This window comes from Drosophila mojavensis, unplaced genomic scaffold (genome assembly GCF_018153725.1).
Source record: "Drosophila mojavensis isolate 15081-1352.22 unplaced genomic scaffold, ASM1815372v1 contig_36, whole genome shotgun sequence".
Taxonomy (NCBI): Eukaryota; Metazoa; Arthropoda; class Insecta; order Diptera; family Drosophilidae; genus Drosophila; species Drosophila mojavensis.
Window position 1 is genome coordinate 5203197 of NW_025318858.1, and position 24657 is coordinate 5227853.

Consider the following 24657-nt stretch of genomic DNA (forward strand, 5'->3'; position numbering starts at 1 on the left):
TACGAGAACATACTGAGCAACGTCTAAATGAACTTTGAAGCTCCCTTACAACTGTTGAGTATGTATATTTAGCTACATTTAAATATTAGTAACAATTTCGTTTACAATTGCTCTAATTTGCCCACATTACACTCATTTTCAACTCTTTTAGCAGCTAAATTAAATTTGCATTTTAAATGCGACATTTTGTAGCTCTAAAGCAATATGTTCTTTGCTTTTTCATAAAATGTCGGTATGTAAAAGTATACCCTACACGTTTAGTTAAGAGGACTGGACACCATAATACTTTTCAACTTAAACATAATCATTTCATCATGAACACTGAAATTTAAAAAAAAAATGAAAAGTAACATATGCCCAAGGGGGAAAAACTTGTAGAAAAAATGCAATAAATATTAACCTTATTTAAACTCTACTAGTTAAAAACTAAACTAATGTCTACTGTCCTTTCACTCACTATTCAGGAAAAATATATATGTATATATTGATATATAAAAATATATGTATATACCAAATTCAACGACTGGCTTAACTTTAGTTTTTGCATACCTACAGCGTTGCATTGACTGTGACAGCCGGATGTGGTATATGGGATATGTTCGTCCTGCTCCCGACACCATGCTGCCTTTTTACTATATATGTATATGCGTGACACACACATCAGCATTTGTTCATGGCTTATTTAGCATAATTACAGTCCATTACCTGGTCACGCGCCCCTACAATGGCAACGGCATAGTCCAGCCACCCCCTGCACAGCCCTTGCCAGCCCCTGCCCAGTGGGCGAGTCGCCACATGTTGTCAACTGGACGCAGACCAAAATGAGCCACCCTCACTTTCACGCTCTCCCTCTCTCTCTCTCTCCCCTATTCTTTCTCTCTCTCTCTCCCTCTGTTGACTTTTTAGCTGCAAAATGTAAATTTAATGTACGTGCCGCGAATGGCATAGAAAAAAAAACCTTGGCTACAAAATATTTAGCAAAATTATTCACATCAAAAGGCGGCACAGCTGCGGCCAAGAACTTGTGGGCCAAATGGCCATTAAAAAGCCAACGCTAATCACTGACCCAATAAAAAGAGCCCAATGTCTCAATATCAAGCCCGAAATTAGAAGTAACCAGGAGTGACTGACTAGCAGATGCCCTGCAGAGCTGTAAAAGAAAAGAAAGAACAAAGCACAAATTTCGAGCCCTAAAATTGATTAATGATTTTATGTGGATATGGATTGAAGTAGTCAAAAAGTAGGGTATATACGCTCTGTGAATACCCTAGGAGAAATTAATTCATTTATATTTATATATATATATATTTTTTTTTTGACGCTAGCTTTTATGAATTTTCAGATATTAAAAAGCTAAAAATTAACTTACAATTTTATCGATTTTCATGTAGTTGAGTTATCGATAATTTAAAAGAAATTTGATGTGGCCATTATATAGATTTAATTACCCATATCATTTTATGTACTAGAAGTACAGATAAATAGAAATAGAACAGCGCTAGATAAACTCAGATATAGTTGAATTATACATATATAAAAACTATAGATTGTATAAGATCTCTGACTGCATACCCCTTTGACTCATTCCTTGTGTGCACAGGGTATATACAAAAGGACCAAACCACAACAATGAAACAGAAGTTTTTCTAATTTGTTTAAAGGTTGCTGCGGTCAGTTGGTCAATTTAAAGCAAATTTCCACATGAGCTGACATTGTGTGTTATTATAGCCGCCAGGCTATTGGCAGCAGGAGTAGCAGCAGGAGCAGCAGCAAGAGCAGGAGCAGGAGTAGGAGCAGTCCCTACTGTAACTAGGCTGGTAAGCTGGGGGTGGGACTGAACTGAACTGGAGCACATTTGACATTGGCTTGGTTTTTAGTCAGTTTAATTAAAATGCAAGTAGGCAATTTATATACACTTCATGTCCTTTATGTGGCTGTCGCCTGCTGGCCAACGCATACAGAAAGAGATAAAGGTATTTAAAGAGTAACAGGCAACAAAAGAGACGAAAGAGAGAGCAAAAGAGAGAGAGAGAAAGATAGATAACGAGCAGCCAGTCTGGTCTGCTATTAGGCCATGCTTTTTGATTTATGTTTTTACACGCTTAAATGAACTATGTTTGTTGTTGTTGCTCTTGTTATTGAAGTGCTCTCTGTGTGTGTGTGTGTGTGTGTGTGTTTGTGTGTGCTTGTGGATGGTTCAGCTCTGTCTGCCATTGAAAGAGTTTTGCACATGAATGAGTTAAGCTCGAAGTGGAATAAAAAAAGAAAATGGAGGAAAGCGTATTAAAAGGCGGAAAATGTTTTGCCACATGGCTGCTGCAACGCCAATATGCAAAGAGACACACTGAAGGAGAGTAAAAGAGATAGCACGAGTGAGAGCGAGCAGGCGAAACGTTGTTTGTGTATCAATTGACCCAATTGGTTATGACAGCTAAGTAGCTTGAACACTTTTGAGCATCAGCCCATTCGACATTTGCCATAGTAATAATTATGTGACTGCTTCGAGAGTCATAGATAAATGGATATATAAGCCAATGTGAAATTTTTGGACTGGAAACGAATGCTAATTGAAAGGGATCTATGCAGCTATCGTATTTTAAAAATATACATTTTATATATATTAATTTGTTTGAATTTGATTTACTAATATGTAAGGTTTATATTTGAAAATAGAGTTGATTAAAATCATAAAATCATTGGTTGCTGCAACTGAATGCCTGTAACTATTTTAGTAAATAAAACTTATTTAGTCGAGAGACTGATCAGCTAGTAAATACCCTCAACTCTGCAAACAGTGGGCGTTCTTATCATTCAATGAATCTAGTATATAGAGTTTTCTATATGCGACAGACCCATCTGGCAACCCTACATAGATATCGAATTTTGTTTAAAAAATCGATAGCTCGCCCCGCTATTTTGTTATCGTTTAAAAACGTTATCGAAAACCCGCAATAAATTTATATCTGCTACATCTTTAAAGCTAAAGTCGCCAAATTTTAAATGTAGATTCATATGTACTTTATAGAATTTCGATTTTTGTCAAAATGTACCTCCGACCCCTTACCCTCACTTTTTTTTAATTTTTTTTTTTTTTAAATCCGTTTTTTTTTTTTTTTTTAAATATATTTACAATTTTAACTATTTGATTTCTTTTAAGCAGATTTGTTGAATATTAGATCACTCAAATGCCGCCTTAACCCTGTATGGCGTATTGTGCACGGCTCTGTCAAAAGATATAGGGTTGCCAGATGGGTACGTGGAATATGGACAACCCTTTAGATACTGAAAGATGCATTTTATATGCATGTACATACATATATATTATTGTAGAAGCATCTTCACTGGTGTGAAAGGCTCAAATCATAATTATTAATTTTACGCTTTCACACAAAAAGTTTATATAAACGAAATTTATTATTGATTTTGGTCACTTTATTTTTGCAGTTTCATAAAATGTGTGTACATATATAATTTGTTGGCAGTAATTTATTATAAATTAAGAAGGAAAATTTATGACGAGTTATTTTATGTGACGCCATTCTCTTGGCCATCTGCAGATAATGCTTAGATGTACGTGTGTTAATGCTGTTTGAAATTCGTTTATCGATTCTAGAAAAGAATACAATTATTTATGTCGCATTTTAATGTCTAAGCAGCAGCACGCAAGCAAATGTCGAACACCGAATGGCGATTGGCGATTGTGAATTGCAATTGTTTTCGTCTGAAATTGAGGGAAATGGAACAGCAGCAGCAGGAGCAGCATGTGAAACGAGCCAAAATGCAATGTCAAACTATCAAATTCTTAAATTGCAACTGACAATCAAGTCACGTGCAGCAGCAGCAGCAGCAGGAGCAGGAGCAGCAGCCGCACTGGAACAAAGCGAATTTCAAAGCCCATCCACAGTGCAGCTGACTGCCGAAGTGGAAGCCAAATACAATATATGTATATATATATATGTATATACATCTACATATATATATAGTAGAGTGTGAGGGTCAAAGTGAAAGTGGAATTATTTAATAAACTAAAAAAACTGGATGCTGGGCAGTGCAAAAAAGTTGAAGACGTTTCATCAAAATTGATTCAGTTGGCTCGGGAAATTCCTGTGGAAAATCCACCGAGGCAAAATCAACAACTTTCATTTTGCGGTTCACTGAAGTTGCAATTTGCAACTGCCGACCGCACTGAGATATTTAAGCTGTAATTAAAATGCAACGGCTGCCAAGGCAATAGCAGCAGCAGCAGCAGCAGCAGCAGCAGCTGTAGCAGGAGGCGGGCAGGTACTAGCTGCACTTTTTATTTAGACAAACAGCTGTAACTCAATTTGTGGAGCGCTGCGCCTTTTGGCCAACAAAATATTTGCGCAGGTCTAATTGAATTTTCAATTAAGTCGCCGAAATGCCAGCGGCGCTCAGCCCAATGCAAACCAAATGAGGCGTACGCTAAAAAGGAAACGGAGAAAAATGCTGTAACATAAAACATAAATTGCACAGAGTGATGGCAGAGGGAGAGATGGCGGGAGGAAGAGATCTCAAATATTAAGCATACGCCGTGTGCAGCCGCAAAGTGCAAACCAAAAAATCCATTAGCCAAAGTGTGCAAACAAGAAAGGGAGAGCGAGCCTGGCCAAGCAAATGAAAGCAACGACAGCCAAATAAACAAGTTACACCAAAAATACACAAATAAAAAAAAATAGAGGGAAATATAGTCGAAAGAAAGGCTACACAAATAAAAAAAAAAAAAAAAAAAAAAAAAAACTGCAAATAAAATGCCAAATGTGCCGTCAACAGTCAAAGCCGAGCAGATTTGCATTTTGCCTGATCTACATTCGGACCAAGTAGGTACAGAGTTATCAAGTGTATATCTGTGTGTCTCTGTGTGCGCGTGTGTGTAGTGATGTGAAATTTTTTTGCCGTTTTGATAGCCAAAAATTCACCAAGCCCAAGAATCTAGCCACATTTGCCAGCAAAGCTCTCAATCAGAGCTGCCAAGAGCTGGGTGAGTGAAAAAGCCTTAATAACATTTTAGCTAAGCAAATATATTTATAGTGTAAATTATAGTATTTAAATAATTAAGAATTTTTATAATTTATTTATTGGGCTTATTAATAAATATAAAATAAATTTGGTCAAATCGACTTTGCTAACTTTTCTATAATAATCTTTGCTGGGATGGCTTTATTTGATATATTATATATTTCTATAAGAATATTAAAGAGTCTTTATAGTCGAAATAACGTTTTATCTGTTAAAAACTGATACTACATAGAAATATATATATATATTTTTTTTTTTAATTTTTATTTTACATATATAATTGGAAAAAAAAAAAACAATTTACAATCAAATTATAAATAAATCTTACTTATTAAATAAATATTTAAGCAGCTAGGAAAATGTAGCTATTATGAATAGTATCACTCTTAGCGTGTTTTGGTCTTGCTTAGCGGTATTTTTTCTTTGTATTAAAGTTTGCTACACAGAAAAGAATTTTGTAGTATATAATATTATTAATAAAAATCCATATATATAAAGGCAACATAAAAAATAATGTAACTAAAAGCTTAAACTAGCTAGAAACTAGCCAACTACTCAGCACTGCCAACTGTGCATGTTATTTGCTATTCATGTTTCTATGCATGCATTTAGTCCATGGAAACAGATTTTTTTGGTTTCAGTTAACTTATAGCTAAAACTAGCTAAAATATGGCTAACAGCGCAGCACTGTAGCCAGCCATAAAAGTTTACAAGTGCGAAATTGCATTTCATGAAAAGTGTCCTTGGCTTTAGAATGAGCTTAGATTGTGTTTTTCTGTGCGGGTATATACGCTAGAGCAAGCAACATGCAACAGCTTGAAGCTGCTCAAGCTAAGCTTACATATTAATTAAATTGAATGATTAAATATAAATGTGTTGGATTTTTTAGATACTTTAGCCAAGCTAAGCTTATTCTAGGGTATACAGTGTTCGTTGTGGCATTTCTTGTTAGCCTTTGACTAGCACCAAAGCTTTTTAAATTCACTTATTCAAATTTCTTTTAGTTGCCCACACACTCGCACACACACACACACACACACACACACATACGCTAACAGCATTGTATGTGTGGGTGTGTCAGTGTGTGTGTTGGGGAGAGTATTTGTTGAGTGTGTTGGCTGCCTTTTTGGACATGTCACGTGCATAACGAATTTGTTGCCAAAATCTGTTTTTGATTTAGTGAGCAGCTTGCATTTTCCTACACATTTTTTTTTTTCGTCTCTTTTTTTTTCTGTTGGCCAAACTTGAAATAAATTGAATTTGTCGGCCTATGCAAAAGTGCATGTCCAACACGAAGCACTTGACAGTTAGCGGTAATCAAAGCCAGGCTAACTTTCCATGCGTGCGAGCTTGTGTGTGTGTGTGTGTTTATGCGTGCGTGTATGTGTGTGTGTGTTCTGCCTAATTTAGCTGGCAGGCAACTTGAAGCGGCAATCAAAATCAAGCGCATTGCTGATTAATGTGCTTGTGGATCCCAGGAATCAATCAATTCTTCAAGTTTTTTTCCTGCTCCTGCTGCTGCTGCTATTTTATTGGTTCTTTTGTTGTGCCAGGAGTAGACCTAATTAACACGTCCATACATCAATCATCTGGCCAGGCCATGCCAGTTGAGTTCAACGAAGCGCATTATTGTGCGTAAATTACTTGGCTGGTATGGCAAATTCGCCTTCCTCCGCCCGCTCGTTACTCGAGCGGCATACGTGGCGTATGCGCAACGCAACACTTTAAGTGACGAAACACTTAAAGTTGCACATTATTCATGGCCGTCGAGCTGCTTATCGTTGTTGTTGTTGCTGTTGTTGCCGTTGCTGCTGTCGTGGTCTGTCATGTTAAGGTTCAAAGTTGTGCCATGCAAAAATGTCAGTTTGCATTTGCTGCCGCGTTATGGACAATGTCCGAGCAGACAAAAGGAGGGGCTTCAGTCCAGAGCGCACTGTGGTCACTATGCGCCGCTTATAAATGGCATAGCATCAAAACGTAACAAGCGGCACTAAATCTAAACGACACACACCACACACACATTCCACACACTCATACACTCACACACTCGCTGCTTGTGTACACGGCGAGTGCTGCGGAGCTGTTAAGTCGACGTCAGACAGCGCAGTCACATGCGTGTGCGTCCAAACTTCAATTTTGTGGGCGCTTTAGCTTTAGTGTACGCCCCTCCCCATACACACACACACAATACAAGTTTTCACTTTATGCTCTAGCTCAATTGAGGTCATATCAATTGTATAAAGTATCAAGAGCTCGTGTGACATATAAATCCTATATATTTTTCGCTATATATATAAATATAAATTCTATGCATAAATTTATTCTGGTCGACTTTATTAAATATCTACTATTCACAACAATTGTTATACGGATTATGCCTATCGGTCTGTCTGTCTGCTAAGATCCATTGTACACAGACAGACACGAATTGAGCTTTAATTGAATTTAAATGGAACAAACTTGCAGTAAATAATCGATAATTTTGTGCTTGAAATCGGTTGCGCGCGAAATCGATTAAGAAATTTATAGCTATTCTGGCTGTGAATCCATCTGTTGGTCTATCTAGAACAACTGAAGTCTTAAGTCTTAGCTGTAATGGGGAATGTTTTAGCTAATCTGCAGTTTATTTAATACTTTGGTAAAATCGATAAAAATCGATATCATTGATATATTTGAGCTTAACTTGTTGGCTGGGAAATGTTCGAATCAAATATAGAATTATGGATTTTATTATTTTATATATACATATATATGATTTTAAAATAAACCTATCTTAAAGATTTATGAAAATCCAATAAAAAAAATATATGTATGTTTATAAATTAATGGCAAAATAATATATAAATGGTTATACACGACTAGTATATATAAAGCTTGTAGATATGTATCTTTTAAATTCAAGTCTGTTATATATAAAAATAAATGTATAGTTGCTCAATATAAAAATATTTTTGCCACTTTTCAAATCGGACTGATGCTCTTATAATTTCAGTAAGTTAATTCAAATATTTAATTTCCATACAAAAATTAGTATAAAAAGATGAATGACAATCAAAACTCTGCATACTCACATGCATTTAATTCATTTAACATTCAAGGTTCAATCAGTCGAATCGCATTTATAAAGCATTTTAGCTCTTCATACAACCAGTTAACAACAATCACAACAAAAAAGGGTGAGCATATGAGCACTCAAAGGTTTTCATTACAATTTATATGCATTATTATTTTTGTGATTGATTTTCACCTTTATATATTTAATGAATATTTTAAAGCGAATGCTGGAAAAACAGTTGGTAAATTATATTTATAAACCATTTGTGGCCTTTATTTGAAGCAAAAACAGAAACCAGTTGATATATGAGAAGCCAAACTCTCGACACAGGTTGAAATTAAACATTTTGTTTGCTGCCATAAAATCAATGAAAATATTTATGACGCGCCCCAAAAACAAATAGCTGTATATTTATTTTGCATTTTACGCATAAATTTTGCGACAAACACAAAAAAAAAATGTTTTTCGGGTTCACTTTCAAAATTATTCCATAAAATTTATTTACACTCATATGTGAATGTGTGTGTGTGTGTGTGCAAAAAAAAACCTTACACCTAATATTCTGATATATTTATTTTGTAGCTTTTCTTTCTTTAAATATTTTTATTTTACGTATTGCGTGCTTTTTCGGTGCACTAAACGAAGAGCTCTGTAAACAAGTATTGTCCTGGCTTTCACAACATTTTGCAAAAAACCCTATGAGAAAATGAAAAAAAAAAAAAAAAAAACAAAAAAAAAAAAAAAAAAAAAAACATGGTTTGCAATCTCTGGTCAGAGACGGGACTGTCAGTCAGCTAGTCCGCTCGTATGCTGCATTGTTGTAGTAGATCACAAAAAGGGAGAATCAAATGCTGTAAAATAATGTGAAAATTGTAAAATGAAAGTATTTTTCTGCATAGCACTTTGCCTGCAAACACTTTTCACGCAGTATGTATGCTCGCCTATGGATTAAAGGTGAGCATATTGGTTTGCAATTGGGAATATATAAGTGCGCAGACTTATTTGAAAACTTGCTGAGCTACGTATGTGTATGGGTACGTATGTGTGTGTATGTATAAGCATATATCTACAGTCCTGGATGCTTGGCCTTTTCCATAGATAAGCCTATATTCCTGATCTGACAAATAAATTACCCCCATAAGATTGGTGATATTATTGTAGTGTACTTTTTTAGGCTATACAATTCGGCATTTATTAATTAATTTATTTTTTCTTTTTATTTAATTACGTCTGTTGAAATTTAAAAAAGAAAGTACATACAATATAATAAATATAAAATAAATAAAAAGCAAACGTTTCATTAAATATTTAACTGCCAGCGCAGCCGGAGCGTGTATCATTAGCTGCACACACCCGCTTGCCTTTCTTCCATAGCCCTATCAGCTTTCAATGAGAACTCTTTAGGAGCATTTTATTTATTATTTGTTTTCTTTCTATTTTATTTTTTTTTTTATTTTTTTAAGCTTTGAACGCCTTTTTTTCAATTTTATGAAATATTCAGGCAATCAAAGCGATTGAAATACAAAATATAAAGCTACAGCTGGCTTTGCAGCTTTATTAAAAATAAACAACAGATAGAAATATTTACAGACACATATATATATGTATATACATATATGTAAATAAAATACAAGGCGCCGACTGTTGTTATTGCTCTGTTCAATGTCAAATGGCAACACGAATCTATTTAATTTGCATAGCTGGCAGGAAAAATACAAGTTTTAGGCCTTAGTTAAAAATTATAACGCCATTGTATGCACACAGCTCGTTCGTTCGCTCGCAGTTTCGCCTCCCCGAAAACTAAACTTTGCCGCAAAACTTTGCGATGTGTGAAGCCGGAGCGAAAGCCAAAGCGAAAGCCAAGTTGCTTAGCAGCGGATTTTTACACTTCTTGGTGCCGGCGCATTCGTTTGTCGTCCTTGAATGGCTTCAGTTTCAAGCAGGAAGTGTTTACATATGCGCATAAAGATGCTAAGAATACACACACACACGCACACTCACACGCACACTCACAGCGCTGAACAACTTTGAGTTGAGCCAAAGTTAGTTTCGTTTCATTATATAGTAAATCACGATTGCGGACTGTGGAAATAATTTACGCTCAGTTGGCTTGAACCAAAGATCTCTGCCGAGGCAACAAACATGAGCAAGGCGAAGAGAGTGGGAGAGTGGCAGAGGGACAGAGTGAGAGAGTCAGCTACACAGAGAAAGAGAGGGCTGGCTTGCTTACGCTGTCTGCATTAATCCTGCTTGAAAGTTATGTGTCTTAAATGGATTTAGCTAAACTGAATTTGATTTCCGCAAATGCCAAATGAAAGACCAAACATATTCTTAAAGATTTGATTGAAAGCTGCAACATGTATGAAGCTGGGAATGGTTGGCATTTTCATGTATTTTCAGTAGGTATCCCAGAGTCCAATTTATTTTCCTTTATTTAATCATGCTCATTATGATTGCGGTTCGATTTTCGTATACCGACAGAACTTATTGTATCTCTCAGGGCTTCGTTCTTGTGCCTCCTGTTCAGCTTTAAAAACGCTGATGCCGAAGCAAATAAAGTTGACCTAATTATGTACAATATTTTAATTATTATTAACATTCAAAAAAATATGTATATTATATTTAATAATTCTTTTACACCAATTGTATAAAACCTTAAAAAAAAATTTAATTTTTAAATCTAAAATCTATTTTTAAAATATTTTAAAGTGTAGCTAAAACCCAATTCGCTAGCATGCGATGTTCTAGCTAATGTTATTAATTTCAATAAATTTTCTTTTACTAATATTTGTCATGCTCGATTTGCGTAGTTCGTTAATGGTAAAGTGCTCAGAAAATCGCATGCATGTTCGCATAATTTATGTAAAATTCGCGTGTGGTGTCATAATTATTTTTTGGTATTACTCGAATTTATGCAGTCAAAGGGCAGCTGCGACAGGCGCACTGGCCCACGTCCAGCTGCTCGACTAATAGATTACGCTATCCGATAATTGATTACAAATAAACACACACACACACACACACACACACAAGAGCATATATATACAATACATACAAACAGTTGACTAACTATGTATATATTTGTTTAGGCCGGAAAAATCCTAAAGGGGTGAACCTTGATACGTGCTATAACCTAAGCCTGACCCACCCTAACAGCGTGGATTGTCTGTTTGTTTGTTTGACCAGGTGCTAGAGTTCCGAACTCCGCTTAGAGGGTGAAAGAGAGAGAGACAGAGATGCACTGCACTGCAGTGCTCGCTAAGCAAAATGCACTTCAGAAAATCAACAAACTTTGAGCAATATAAATCTTTATTAGCTTCATTTGTGGGCAGAGCGACAATCAATTAGACAATGTCATTCGCCCTGTCAGTCAACGCACGCTCGACTTAAACTAAGCAGCTTTGCCATGCACTGGCTACGGACTCTCTGCTGTGGGACACTCAAGTGAACTGCCCTTTTAATGAGCTTTACGTGCTGTCTCTCTCTCTCTCTCTCCCTCTCTCATTCTCAAACCTTTTCTATTTATTTAATTCAGTCTTGAATAGTGCGAGTTTTCATTGCGCACATGTCGAATGCGTCATTCGAACATTTAAAAATCCAACTGAATTTTAAGTACACAAAAGGGAAAGCTTCATTGATATAGACATATTGACATATGGGTGGATCTGATAGAGAGCTCTCTATAATTGGCAAGCGATAAGTTGGTATACTTGAGGGAAACACAATACTATAAAGAAAGCGTAGCACGAAAGAAATTAATAAAAGAAGGAGAAAGTAAGAGAAGGGGGATAGAGGAGGAAGGAGAGAAAGACCTTCAAATAGGAGAGAAAAGGAAGAGATGAGAAAGAAAAATATAGAAAATAAAATAAATAAAACAGAAACGGAAAATGAGATATACGAAAGAGAAAAAGAAATATAAAGGAAAGAATACTAAAGAAAGAGAGGACAGGTTGTTAAATAAAGCATGTTCTGGCAGAGAAAAAGAGAGAGGTTGGAATAATAAAAGTTGGGGAGCATATCGATAGGGAAGAGAAGAAGCAGCACAAGAGACAGAGGGAGGGATAGAGTGCGGGTAGAGTAGAGCTAGAGAGGGAGAGAGAAAGTGAGAGAGAGAGAGAGAGAGAGTGGTAACATCCTTACATGAGAATCACATAGAGGAGCAGTGTTTATTAATTTCCTAAACATGTGGTATAAATATTTCAGGCAAAGTCCTTAAATGTTTATACATCCATAAAGCACAAATGTATTAATTTATTTATATTTAACTAAATGTATATTTAAAATTTAATCAACTGAATGTCTATGTAATAAACCTAAACAAAAATTGTATTTATTATATATAGACGATGCCAATGTAATTAGTAAAAATATAAATAATTTATTATTTAAATATTATTCAATATGAATAAATATAAAAAGGAAATATTTGGTTGATTTAAATAAATTTGTAAATAAATACTAAAAATAAATATTTCAAGTAAAATTGAACTCAATATGATTTCAGACATTCCAGAGCATTTGGGAATTGCGCTGGCTAACTGTAGTCGCCAGCTACTATGCTGGACTGGGCCAATCTATTAAATTGGTAGCAACAGCGTTGGCCATTTTATAATTTATCAAAATGAGAATTGATGCGCAGTGCATGGGAGCTCGAGGTATTTGTCGTTGGCTTGCAGCGACACAAAGCCAGACACTGAAAGGCAGCATGCCATTCACATGCTTCACTCAACCTGTGCTGGTGCTGGAGCAGGAGCTGGCGCAGGAGTTGGCGCTGGAGGCGCAGTGCTAAGGGAGCAAGTGGCCGCATGCCACGCGAGATGCCATCGTAAATACCAAAAATGCTTTGGCAAATATTTAGCTGCACTCTTAGTGACACGCGCGCGTGCTTGGCCCACCTCAAGCAGCGAGGGCTCCGATTGCCTTGATGCGCCAAAGTGCTTTAAACTTGCCTGCATTGGCTCTTTGTTGTGCGGCTATTATTGGCTAAGGAGAAAGGGCGAGAAAGACAGGGAGAGAGAGAGAGAGAGAGGAAAACCCATTCGTGACTGCTTCGTTGCTTTATTTACGCTTGCATTTTCATTTCAAGCCCTGTAAATAGCATTAAAAATAATTTTTGCAGCTTAAAAAGCATTACACGCAGCGCTGACAGGCGACGGCTTATGCACTTAAATTAAATGAAATGTACACGGCAATTGTATTGCCAAGGCAAAGAAAGAGAGAAAGAGAGAGAGAAAGTAAGAGAGAGAGGCTGCATGAAGATTGCCATGTCTACGGCTCTGACTTGGCTATAAACTGGGCCAACTTAAATTCCATTTCACACATGTTGCTGCCACGCGAATCCATATTAAAGGCTCTTGGCCATTGCACACTCTACGTGCGGGCCGGATTCGACAAGTGGCCAAAGGATACGTGCGTCGAGCGGGCATTGCGCCCATTAAGTGCCTGATTCTTTTGTGCTCGAATGTAATTTAAGCCTTTGCCACTTAAATTGCATCCCTCTCCCTCTCTCCCTCCCTCTCTCTCTCTCTTTAGCTGTGGCTGGCATTTCACAAATATTCTCTCCATCACAATTTGCACTTGTTAGCTGAACATATTTAATGAATTAATTGCAATTGCCTCAATTGTGTTTGCCAAGTGAGACTATTAGTGAAATTTTATACAGTTGATTACATTTTATTTATCGGAATGGCAAACTCTCGAATATCTAATCTCAATGCGCAGCGAAGCAATTTGGAGAAATTATCTAATCAAGCCCATAATAATAATAATAATAATATTAGTACTAATAATAATAATGGAAGCTCAGCTTAGAGCACATTTTATTGCTAATTGAATTATTATGCGCAATTGTTTTAAACGACTCGATGGAAATTACAGTTAACGAGACCAAAATACCATTCGGCATCTCTAGCCAGAAATAATAATTAAGTGGCAGGAGATGCGGTTGCCACAATAAATCAAAATTAATTTATCTGCATAGCCAACGACCAAAAAAGGAATTTTCAATTACGCTGCACTGCACACACACACACACACACACACACTCGCACAGACAAAACAAAATGCCGAAATTAGTTATTAAACAAACTTTTGCGACAGTCAATGTAATGGAAGCTATCAGGCCAGGACCAGGACGACAACAGGAAGCAACTGGCCAGGCCAAGACGTAATTAAATATTCAGCCTGCCAGTGCAGGAAGAGACAAAGACAGAGATGGAGATAGCGAGAGAGAGAGAGAGAGATAGATGTCAAAACAATTGGCATCAACTGTTGGCCAACGGGACAAAGCAGCTCGTCCAAATCTCAAGCTCAGTTCCGGTCTTGAACGTAACAATTTTAATAGACATCGCTAGCAGACAATCTTAATTTGAACAAGTAGAACATCAAAATGCATTTAACAGTAAAATTCGATTCATGAGCCAAATATGATGTGCAACTAGACATATATATATATGCATACACATATACATATACATCCATTTAGGTATATGGTTTAGGCCATTGGCTCGACTACTCCGCCGCGGGATGGTCGACTCCTGCGAATGGGGACGATGGATTCGCTTGGACCTCCGAATTGAGTCGACTGCCTTCGTTATTCTCGGCCGTCAGCTTTTGGTAGCACGGATGGTTTATGTCGAGGCCCGGCTCTGGCTCGGACGGCACATCGGTATCATCGTCAATCGTGCTCGGCTTGGCCGAGCCCCAGGTGATATCGCTTTCGCCTGCCATCTCTCCGCTGACGCCATCCATTTCGCCATGATCGCCGCACACCTCCTCGATGCAGCTCTCGGCGGTGCGCACTGTCTCCGACTTTATGCTGATCTCCGAGATGCTCATGTCACCAAATTCTTGGGCGATGAGGCGTCGTGCGAGCGGCACCGACAGAAATTCCTTGTAATGGAGTTTGCGGCGACGCTCGAACTCCAGGCGACGCACCTTCTCGTCCACCGACTCGGGATAGTCTTCGTCGACGGACGAATCATCCGAATCGTCCTCGATGCCAAATGCCGGCGTCTCACTCTGTGAGGCCAGGCGCAGCTTACGCATCAGAGTCGTCGTGTCCAGATCATGCGGCAAGTCATCTTCGAAGACGAACGGCGTCTTCGGCTCGTCGATTATCATGTGGCCATAGTCCTTGTTCGCCGGATGGAAGGTCTCCAGCACATTCATCTCATCGAACTTGGCTGTCTTCAGCATGGCACTGTTGCTCATGGTGGTGGCGCCCTTCAAAATACCCCTTACGCTATCAGCTCCCTCCATTTCTCTGTGACTAAATCTAATACTATAAAAAAAATATATATACTATATGTATGTCTGGTGAAAATTCTACAATAATATGAATTTTCCTTGAATTCTCTATTTTCCAGCAACGCCAATCTTGTTTATTTTTTTTTTTTTTTTGAATTTCAACAACGTGGCCTTGAAGCACAAAAATTGACAGCCAAGTCGACGACAAAATATGGTCTAGTTGGCGTTGCCAGACTGGCAACATACCCATATCTTCAAACGACGGTGCGAATTAAATATAATATATACGTTATATAACACTCAAATGTAGTAGGACAATAAGAGGTTATAGGGAATAGCATTATGATTAATTATCAATAGGTATAAATCTATCGATAACTTTGAGGCTGTTGATAGCTGGCATGAGTGTGATGAATGGAGAATGGCCGAAGAGGAAGAAAAAGAAAGAGAAAAATAGAAAGCGAAGTTGGGGAAATATTTTAAGTAAAGAACGAGATAAAACCACAAGTAAAATAGTTGTCAAAAAAAAAAAGTAAATAAAATAAATAAAAAATAAAAATAATAATAATAATAATAATAATAATATTAAATAAATAATTAATTTCATTTTTAAAATGTTTGTAAAAAATAAATAAAAAAAAATAAGAAAAAAATAATTAAATTAAGAATAATAATAATAAAATAAAACTAACTTAACAATTTTAGCCAGAGTTGTTACGAACCAGTACCGGCTTAATGGCCTAATAGTTATGATTATGACTGACCTTCAGTTAAAGAATTCTGCACAAGATGGAGACAGTATCCACCATCCATATAACAATAATCAAAATTGTATAAAATGAACAAAAGCTACATGAAGGGATTGAAGGAATAATCTTTAAGAATTTATGAGATGTATTTCTACAACTGAAGGGTATTATATTTTTTCTTCAAGCTCAATTTGCGCTTTATATATAGGGACCTACCAAAAAATGCAGGTCTCTAGCTCTTATAGACTCCTTTTAGACATATACGGGAAGCCCGACAAAGGTACGGCTGGACAGATGAACCTTCGGGGCTAAATTGTCTCAAATTATCGTTCTGATGAAGAATTTGCTTACTTTATGGAGTCTGCCACGCCCCTGGCTGCCTTTTACCTATTTGAAAACCACAAAAGGATATCAGTTTACCACTATACGAAATTGTGGATAACTCTTCAATATTGCGTTCATTTTCTCTGTGTTCCTCAATCTCTCACTCTCACCTCTCTGACTTTATCTCTCTCTCTCTCTCTCCCTTCTACCGACTGCCCTTAATGAAGCACTTTGGTGCACCTAGTTGTTGACTGCAATCATCAGGACCGCAAAGTAAACTCATTTTGACGTGTTCATCGTGTGTGGCCTGGGCTGTGGAGATGGCGAGCGGATAGCGAATGCGTTGGAGCAGCGATTTATTGATCCATGCGATTGTTGATATTGATGTAAACATATTCATCATGCCGCACAGTGCTGTATCATTGGCTGGCAAACTCTATTGCGAATTGATTGCAGCGCATTATTTCACAATTTTGCCAGCAAATAAACAAAGTTGAACGGAGCAGGCCGGAACTGGCAGCCAGTCACGGAGGCAAGCCCATATTGCGAGCTGTGCTGCTTATCAGCTCAGTCAACGCGACAAGTTGCACGATAAAAGCAACGACAAGGATGCTGCTGATGCTGCTGCTGCTACTCCTGCTGCTGCTGCTGTTCCTGCTGCTGCTGCTGCGGCTCCTGCTGCTACTGCTGCTGATGTTGAGATTGATGTGTGTGTAAAGTTTTTGGCAGCTTCGATAGCAGACTGCTTTGAATGCTGGCTGGGCTAACAGTTCTCTTCGATTTACGAAATTGCAGTTGCATTTGGATGGGATAGAGGATGTGGGATATCTTATGCACTTACCGGAAGCCCCGGCCTGTATCCTGTATCACTAGCAACAATGTGTAGGGAGCAGAGAACCTTTGGTTAGACACCGGCATCCGTTGTTGAAGGCGCAGGATGTGTGGCTCGAGCTACTTGCCACACAGACACACACACACACACACACACACACACACACACACACACACACAGGGCCAGCCACATGCGTTCACGCAACTTTATGGCAATCATAAATTGCACTTGATTTTGGCTTTTCCGCAGCGCAATTTTTACGCAACACAATGCAGCTTCCGTTTGGCTTCGAATCGTTCATATACGAGATATATGTATATATGTATTTGTAGGCAAAAGATGCTGAGCTGCTGGGCCCGGAACACCCACAGAAAACAATTGATATTAGCCTGGCTAGCGAAGCTCTTGGCCGGCGTCCAGCTGGGCAGGCCTTTTCTCGTTTGGCAGCGGCGTTATGCATATTTATTAAAAACTGTCTGCTGCGATTAAAAGCCAATCAGGTCAATTGCGAATTCCTTTTATTGGCCCAACAGCTTTATAAATATTTAAAATTTAATTTCGAGCACCACAGCGCGTATACTTGATGCTGCTGTGGCGGTTCGAATACATTTTTCTGCAGCTAGATTAAAATTTGTGTATGTGGGCGTAACTGTGTGTGTGTGCATTTCTGCATCTGCGTATGTGTGTGTGTATTTGTTTGTGCGCCAGGTGCCTCGCGCTTCGCCTCGGCTTTGGCTCTGCCGTGCAATCGAAGCGTGAAACGTTGAAGCTCAGCAGACTCTCGCAAAAGGCAAACACGTTGAGCGCAAATGTAGCGCGTTTCCTTTTTGGCTTTTACGCTACACTCCCAACCGGTACAAGGACCACAGCCCACAGTCCACAGTCCACAGTCCGCAGCCCACAGTCAGCCGCAGTGCCATCCCGTTGCCCAAAGCCCCAAATAGTACCACTTATGTGTGTGTTTGTGTCAGTATGTGTGTGTGTGTGTGTGTGGGTGGGTGGCAGTTAGCTAGCGCTTGACATCTTGGCAAACAGTTAAATAAAGTTGGCAGCTTTCCCGCTTGTGGTCGGGCCCCACTGTTATCCCAGCCCGGACAGCAGCAGCCACACATATGAGGAGTATGAGTAGTTAATACCGAATGTTGAGCATTTCGCATTTCGCGTTCCGCCCTTCGCCCTTCGCCCATCGCCCATCGCACTTCCTATTTCAGCTTTATTGCGAAATTTACCAATATCTAATTGAGGCTTTATTTCAATCTAGCCGCTCACGATTACAGCGCATTGGCAAGTCCCGCTAACCGAACATCGTTTTAAGTACATCATCGCTGCGCCTCAATGACCTGATCAGAATAATTAGTTTTCCAAGTCAATTTGATTTTCTGCTTCGAATCACAAGCTTAACTCAAATGCAATTTCCAACGTGTAAACAAGCGTGGCCGCTGCCAATTTTGCCAATCTATCAACAACATGCGATATGTCAACACGAATTTTCAAATTCATCCCAGCTCGAAAGGGACAAATTTTTTGTTAAAACATGCTCTACTTACTAGCCTTCTTTGAATGCATGTGATATTAATAAAATATTGATATTGGTGATTTTTTTTTTTTTATCATTTTTTTATGTTTCAGTTTAAGAGCAGGAAAGTAAGATAATATATTTTTTAATTTTATATATTTTTGCCAGGTCTTCCTTTGCAACTAAATCCATAAAATGATGTACCTCCAAGTAGCCGAAAGCCCCTGTCCTAGATCTTCTGGTATATGCGAGGTAATCCATATATAACGAACCCATCTGGCAACCCTGTTTATTTTTACAGAGACGTGTACAATATGCCAGGGCTCATATATATCTAAAAACTGAACCAAATGACAATCTTGTAGGGTTGCCAGATGGGTTCGTCGAATACGACCAATCTTGTAGTCAATCTTGATCTTCCTTTCATCCATAGAGTCAATGAGTCAAGTGCACGTAATCTTAGTTGGTTCTTACATTTTTATTGATAAAAACTATTAGTCTGTTAAATTTGTATTCTTTAGCCAAAAAGTACACATGTAATGCAGTCTAATCGGAAATTCGAGAACACAAAGGGTACACAGGTGATTTTTAGCAGGAGGGGCCACAGCTGCTGCAGCAGCCGCCACAAGGCCCGACAGCACAGCCGCCGCAGCAGCCGAAGCAGGGACCTGTGGCATAGCAGGGTCCGCACACATTAGGTCCAAAGCAACCTCCGCAGCAGGGAGCACAGCAGCCACCGCACGGTCCGCAACACATGATTGATCTCTAAAAGTACACACAAAAAAAAAAAAAGAAGAAAATTTAAGAAAAAAAAGTTAAATTGTATTACAAATTTGTTAAATTAATTTCTTACTTAAAAACCAAAAAAAACAAATCAAGACTACAAAAGAATTTAGATGTTATTGCTTTGAAATATTTTGTAAGAATGAGTCTGTATGGAAAGGGACGAATACAGCCGGAGCTGGAGTGACAATGATGTCAGAGGCGACTAGACTGAAAATTTAAAAATTATGTGCCATAATAAAGTCGAATATGACAGCAACTGATTAACACGATTTATTGCCTCACTTGCGTTGTGTCTTTACTTTTTGCTGCATTTTTCATTTTGTCATTTAATTGGTAGTAAAATTTAGAGCCCCATTGCAATTTCATGGCACACAATGGCTCGCTAATGAATATGAATAACAAGAAACTCGAATGTGCCAACACGCACGCGACTCGGCCAAAGTTGACAGCAGCAGCAACAAAGCGGCCAAACAAATAAACAAACAGTCAGCTGATTGTGCGCCAAGACAAACAGACAGAGAGGCAGACAGTCAGACAGTCAGTGGAACAGGGAACAAACTACTTACTTACTTACGAGGACTTTAGCCACTTATGTGGGGCAAAGGCAAACAAAGTTATGCGGCAAGTTGTGCCATTTGTTGTTGCTGTTGTTGTTGTTGTTGTTGTTCGCGCTATGCAACTGTCTTTTCACATAATGTCTCTGGGTTGTTAAAGTTGCCTTTACTCTATACTTTTTGCCATCTCTCTCATTCGCTCACTCACTCGCCCTCTCGCTCTCCACGAAGTGAACGCAAAACTCACATAAATTACGCGCCAGCAAAAGTCACAAAATGTCAAATGCAGCAAACACCAAAAAAAAGAAAAACAAACAAAAATGAAAACGAGAAAAAAATGGAATAAAAAGAGAAACCGAATTGCAACGACAAAGTGCAGCAAAAATTGTGTGTTCAAGGAAAAATTACGATTGCCCGCGGTTGAGTCATTGTCATGAAGGCCTCCAACTACTCCGAGCTTCCCAGCTCCCGAGCTCCCGAGCGCGCCAGCTTCAGAGTTTTTGGGAACTTTGTGCCAGGAAATGCGACCAATTTGTAGTCATCGCCCGGCTATATAAATGCACGCCCATTGTCTGCCGTGGCCAGGCGGAGCATCGTGGCTCGTGGCTCCTGGTCGATATGCGCGAGCTGCCCTTCAAAACTGACAGCCAAGCGACAGCGGCCGTGGGACTCAACCACAAAAAAAAAAAAAAGAACCAAAAATAAAAATAGAAAAAACTCTAATAAACCAACTATGATTTATGGCCCTTTGGGCACCGTCTAACCGCAATAGAAAGTGCAACGGAAAACTAGAAATTCGCCAATTAAATAATGGGCTATAGCACACGGACTCGAAATGTCAATGCAAATTAAAAAGTGCACAAAAATAATACAATAATTTTGTTATAATTATTGCAAATTTAAGAAGTTAACACACAGCAAGGTGGAAAGAGTTAAAGGGCTGAATTAAATAAAATGATTTGCTTTTATTTAATTTTAGTTTGATATTATTGTTTATTAAATATTTTCTAAATATATTATTAAATAATATATACAAATGTTGGAATTTTTAATTATATTTATAATATGCGCTGTTATTCATTTTAATATAAAAATGCATATGTAAATAAACAAAATGTAGAAAAATCTTGAAAAAAAAAAAATTAAATGAGCTTAAATGGGCAAAATTCATTTATTTTTATTTAAACATCAAAAATTTAATTTTAACGAAGCATACATTTATAATTTTGAATGCCTGAACTCAAATGGGAAATCAGGATATGATAGTTTTGTTGAATGTATGTAAGAAAGAGGCGTGGCAGACTCTATAAAGTATGTATAATATTCTTGAATAGGGCAACGAGCTGACTTGATTTAGTCCTGTCCGTCCGTCTGACTGCCTACTAGGCAGGTGATTGGACTCTTGTTCATTGAGTTGTTGGCAAGGAGACTCCTGTCGATCCATATGTGCTCTTTTTCAACCTTTGTGACGATTTTACTCAAAAGAAAAATATTTCAAAAATAATTCTTCATTGACTTTTTCAAAGCTGCTTGTGATATGCCTTTCAGACAGAAATGCTCTAAGCGCATAAGGTGGAGCATCCTGGAGAGAGAAGTGAAGACAAAGTTTAAGTTGAGATGCAGTAAAGAGTATAGCATGGAGGCAATATTTTTACCTTACTTAAAATTCACATGCTCGCTATTGCCAATTGTCCTTTAATTTCATTTCAATATATAGCTTTATGCATTTTGCAGCTTTCAATTGAGGCTCGAGTAGGAGCTGGGGCATAAATCAAGTTCGGACAAATAAACGAGCTCAAATCTTACATCAACTTGAAAAATGCATCGTTTTTTTTTGGAAGGGGTTTTCTTTTGTTACCTTGGTCTGGCAGGCGTGTGTGTAATGAAAGTGGGCATAAAGCAGAAGGGGTAGACGCTGGACAAAGGGAAGGAGGCGATGCCCAGCCAAAAATCATGCAAATGAGTTTAGCAACTGAAATGCTTGGCCAGGCTCCAAGCAGAGGCTGAGCTGGAATTCTCTGGCTCCTCTGTGCTGTAGTCGAAATAATGGTCATGAAATGAAAACGAATCAGGGCAATTCACCAGCCAAACAGACAAGAAATCCCCCCTACAAAAAAAAGGGGGCTAAAGCCAAACTGAGAGAGAAAAAAAAAGTGGGCATTCACTGCCAATGATGAAGATGACGACGAAAGTAATGATGATGCTGATGCTGATGGTGATGATGATGATGATGATGACGAGGACGAGAATGTCGACGTGAGTGAGTTTGATGCGAGCAACTGTAAATGTTGAATGCGATGCGATGCGATGCGTTTGAGTTTGCGTCTGCCATGCAGCTGGGCGTGAAAATGCAATTTACTGGCTACGACTGACGGCTCAGGATCAGCACAGAAATCGGATAGACGAGGGGTAACGGGCGAGGTGAGGGCTGATGGCTAGAGGGCTGGCTGTAGCTTGTTGAAGGGCAAGCGCTGGCCAAGCAAAAACTCAGCCACAACAATTGTAATTAAAAGCTGCGCTAACCAAAATGATAAATATCTTGGCAAAAAAACCGAAGCACTTCCCAACAAGCTCAACAAAAACCAAGTTAGAGTGCTGTAGATGGCTGTGAATGACTGGAGAATACTCGCTCGGGGATTAGAAATTCATATATGTAGGTTTTTTTATAGCTTGTTGAATCCATTGAAAATGGGAAATTAAGTTTTTCTTCTATGACAAAAATTTTTATAATTTATATTTTTTGTGTAAATGTTAACAATCTATTGAAAATAAGAAATCAAGTTAAATTGTTTCTTTTTTTTTTTTTTAGTGAAAAAACAATTATTTTAATATATATATTTTTATGTATATATTTATAAAAATAAACCTCAAGGTAGGATTTAGCTTCTCACGATTTACCACCTTCCATGCCAACAAATTCTCATGTTTTTTTTTTTTTTTTTTTTTTGAATAGTCTTTAAATAATCATATATATGCCAAATTAGAAATCCCTATATACTGTCTTCTCTCTTGCTGAACGAGAATTAAAACATAAACAAAAACCAAAACTTGTACTTTTACTTTTCTTATTTTTTTTTTTTTGTTGTTGCTTGTGTTGTTTTTTTGTTATTTGACTGTTGTTGTTTTTGTGCTCTTTGTCTGGCCGTCGCGCTGTTTGTTACTTTTCACACAATTCCCCTTCATGGATAGCCCGCCGTCGCCGTTATACAGAAAATGGCCGGCCTGGGAGCTGCCATAATACAATTTATACGACAACACTTTAGTGCAAAGTTTATGCGCAGTGTTTACAACGTGCCATAAAAACCGGACAATGCATGAAACGGTCTGAGAGAGAAAGAGAGAGAGAGAGAGAGAGCAAGAGAGAGCGAGAGAGAGAGGGAAGCGTGGGAGCGCTGGATTAGGGCTAGGGCAACGGTTGGCTATAATGTAAACCGTAAATGTACTCCTCATGCTGCGGGTGCGTAACAAGTGCAGCAGCTCATAGCCCGCATAAGCAGGATGATCTGCCGGTCGTAGTCGTAGTCGTAGTCGTAGTCGTAGTCGAAGCTCTCATTCCGGCGTTGAGTTCATTGGCTCGCCTCGGAGGAACACAAATTGTCGCCCGGCATTGGCAGCTAGTAAAAATTAAGTAATAAACTAACTTTAACACAGGTTGCTTTCCACTGCTGTTGCTCTTGTTATGTCACACACACACACACACACACACACACACACACACACACACACACACACGCAGAGAGAAACAGTTGTGCCAGCAACAAATATGTTTTTAGAGCCATAATCCAGACCGTGCTAATGCACACACAACATTGTTGGGCAGTTTGTTAACATTTAACTAAAGTGTTATTAGCCAGAGAAGAAACCCAAAATGCCCACAATTGCTAAGAAAACTGAATGTGGAATAGAACTCCAAGAGGCCTCAAAAATTGATAATAGATTATTTAGGTTTGGGTTATTTTAGAGTTCCATTTTAAGATGATTCGGTTAAATATTTTGACACTTTGTTTTGCTGTTGTCAAACACAGATTCAATTTTGAGATACAATATTTAATGATTTACTTCATTATGGTAGAATTCTGTTCTTCCCAGCGCAAAGTTTAGAATTAAATATGATATGGTGAGTTATAGTCGTGTTTTGAAACTCTATACTACAACATAAAAAAAAACTTAATTAAAATCGATCTATATACATATTGTTCATAATATTTATTCAATATTATCATCTAGAGATCTTAAAAAATTCTATAATTTTTCAATATTATCCACACCCTTGGCAGACGTATGTAAATCTTATTATAAACAAATACCAAATATTGTTTAAATATCTCAGCTGATACATATTACTTGTCTGTCTACACATCATTATCCCAGCTACCCAAATTCTATACATACAACTGAGTATTTAAGCATCTATAGCTGTTCAAACTGTATTGCTCACAGCTCTTCTTTCAGTCAACTGCCAATTAACAATTTACAATTTCAGTTTTCACATCGAACAGCTGCACAAACTATTTCAAGCTGATGGTATTCAATTAGTTTTATATAATTTAGAGCAT

At 38.0% G+C, this 24657-nt stretch overlaps 1 protein-coding gene and 1 long non-coding RNA gene across 2 annotated transcripts; both read right to left on the bottom strand.

The window, feature by feature from the left end:
• Window positions 1-14405: 14405 nt before the first annotated feature.
• Window positions 14406-15500, bottom strand: LOC6576007 (protein phosphatase inhibitor 2). The gene has a single exon (XM_002001975.4). It carries the CDS (start codon window positions 15350-15352, stop codon window positions 14603-14605), a length of 750 nt encoding a protein of 249 aa, XP_002002011.1. The 5' UTR covers window positions 15353-15500; the 3' UTR covers window positions 14406-14602.
• A 3720-nt stretch (window positions 15501-19220) lies between these two features.
• On the bottom strand, window positions 19221-19772 carry LOC26527215. The gene is made up of 2 exons (XR_001449353.3): window positions 19615-19772; window positions 19221-19526 (listed from the first exon to the last, which is right to left on the bottom strand). It is a non-coding gene; the product is annotated as an uncharacterized LOC26527215 (long non-coding RNA).
• Window positions 19773-24657: the final 4885 nt, after the last annotated feature.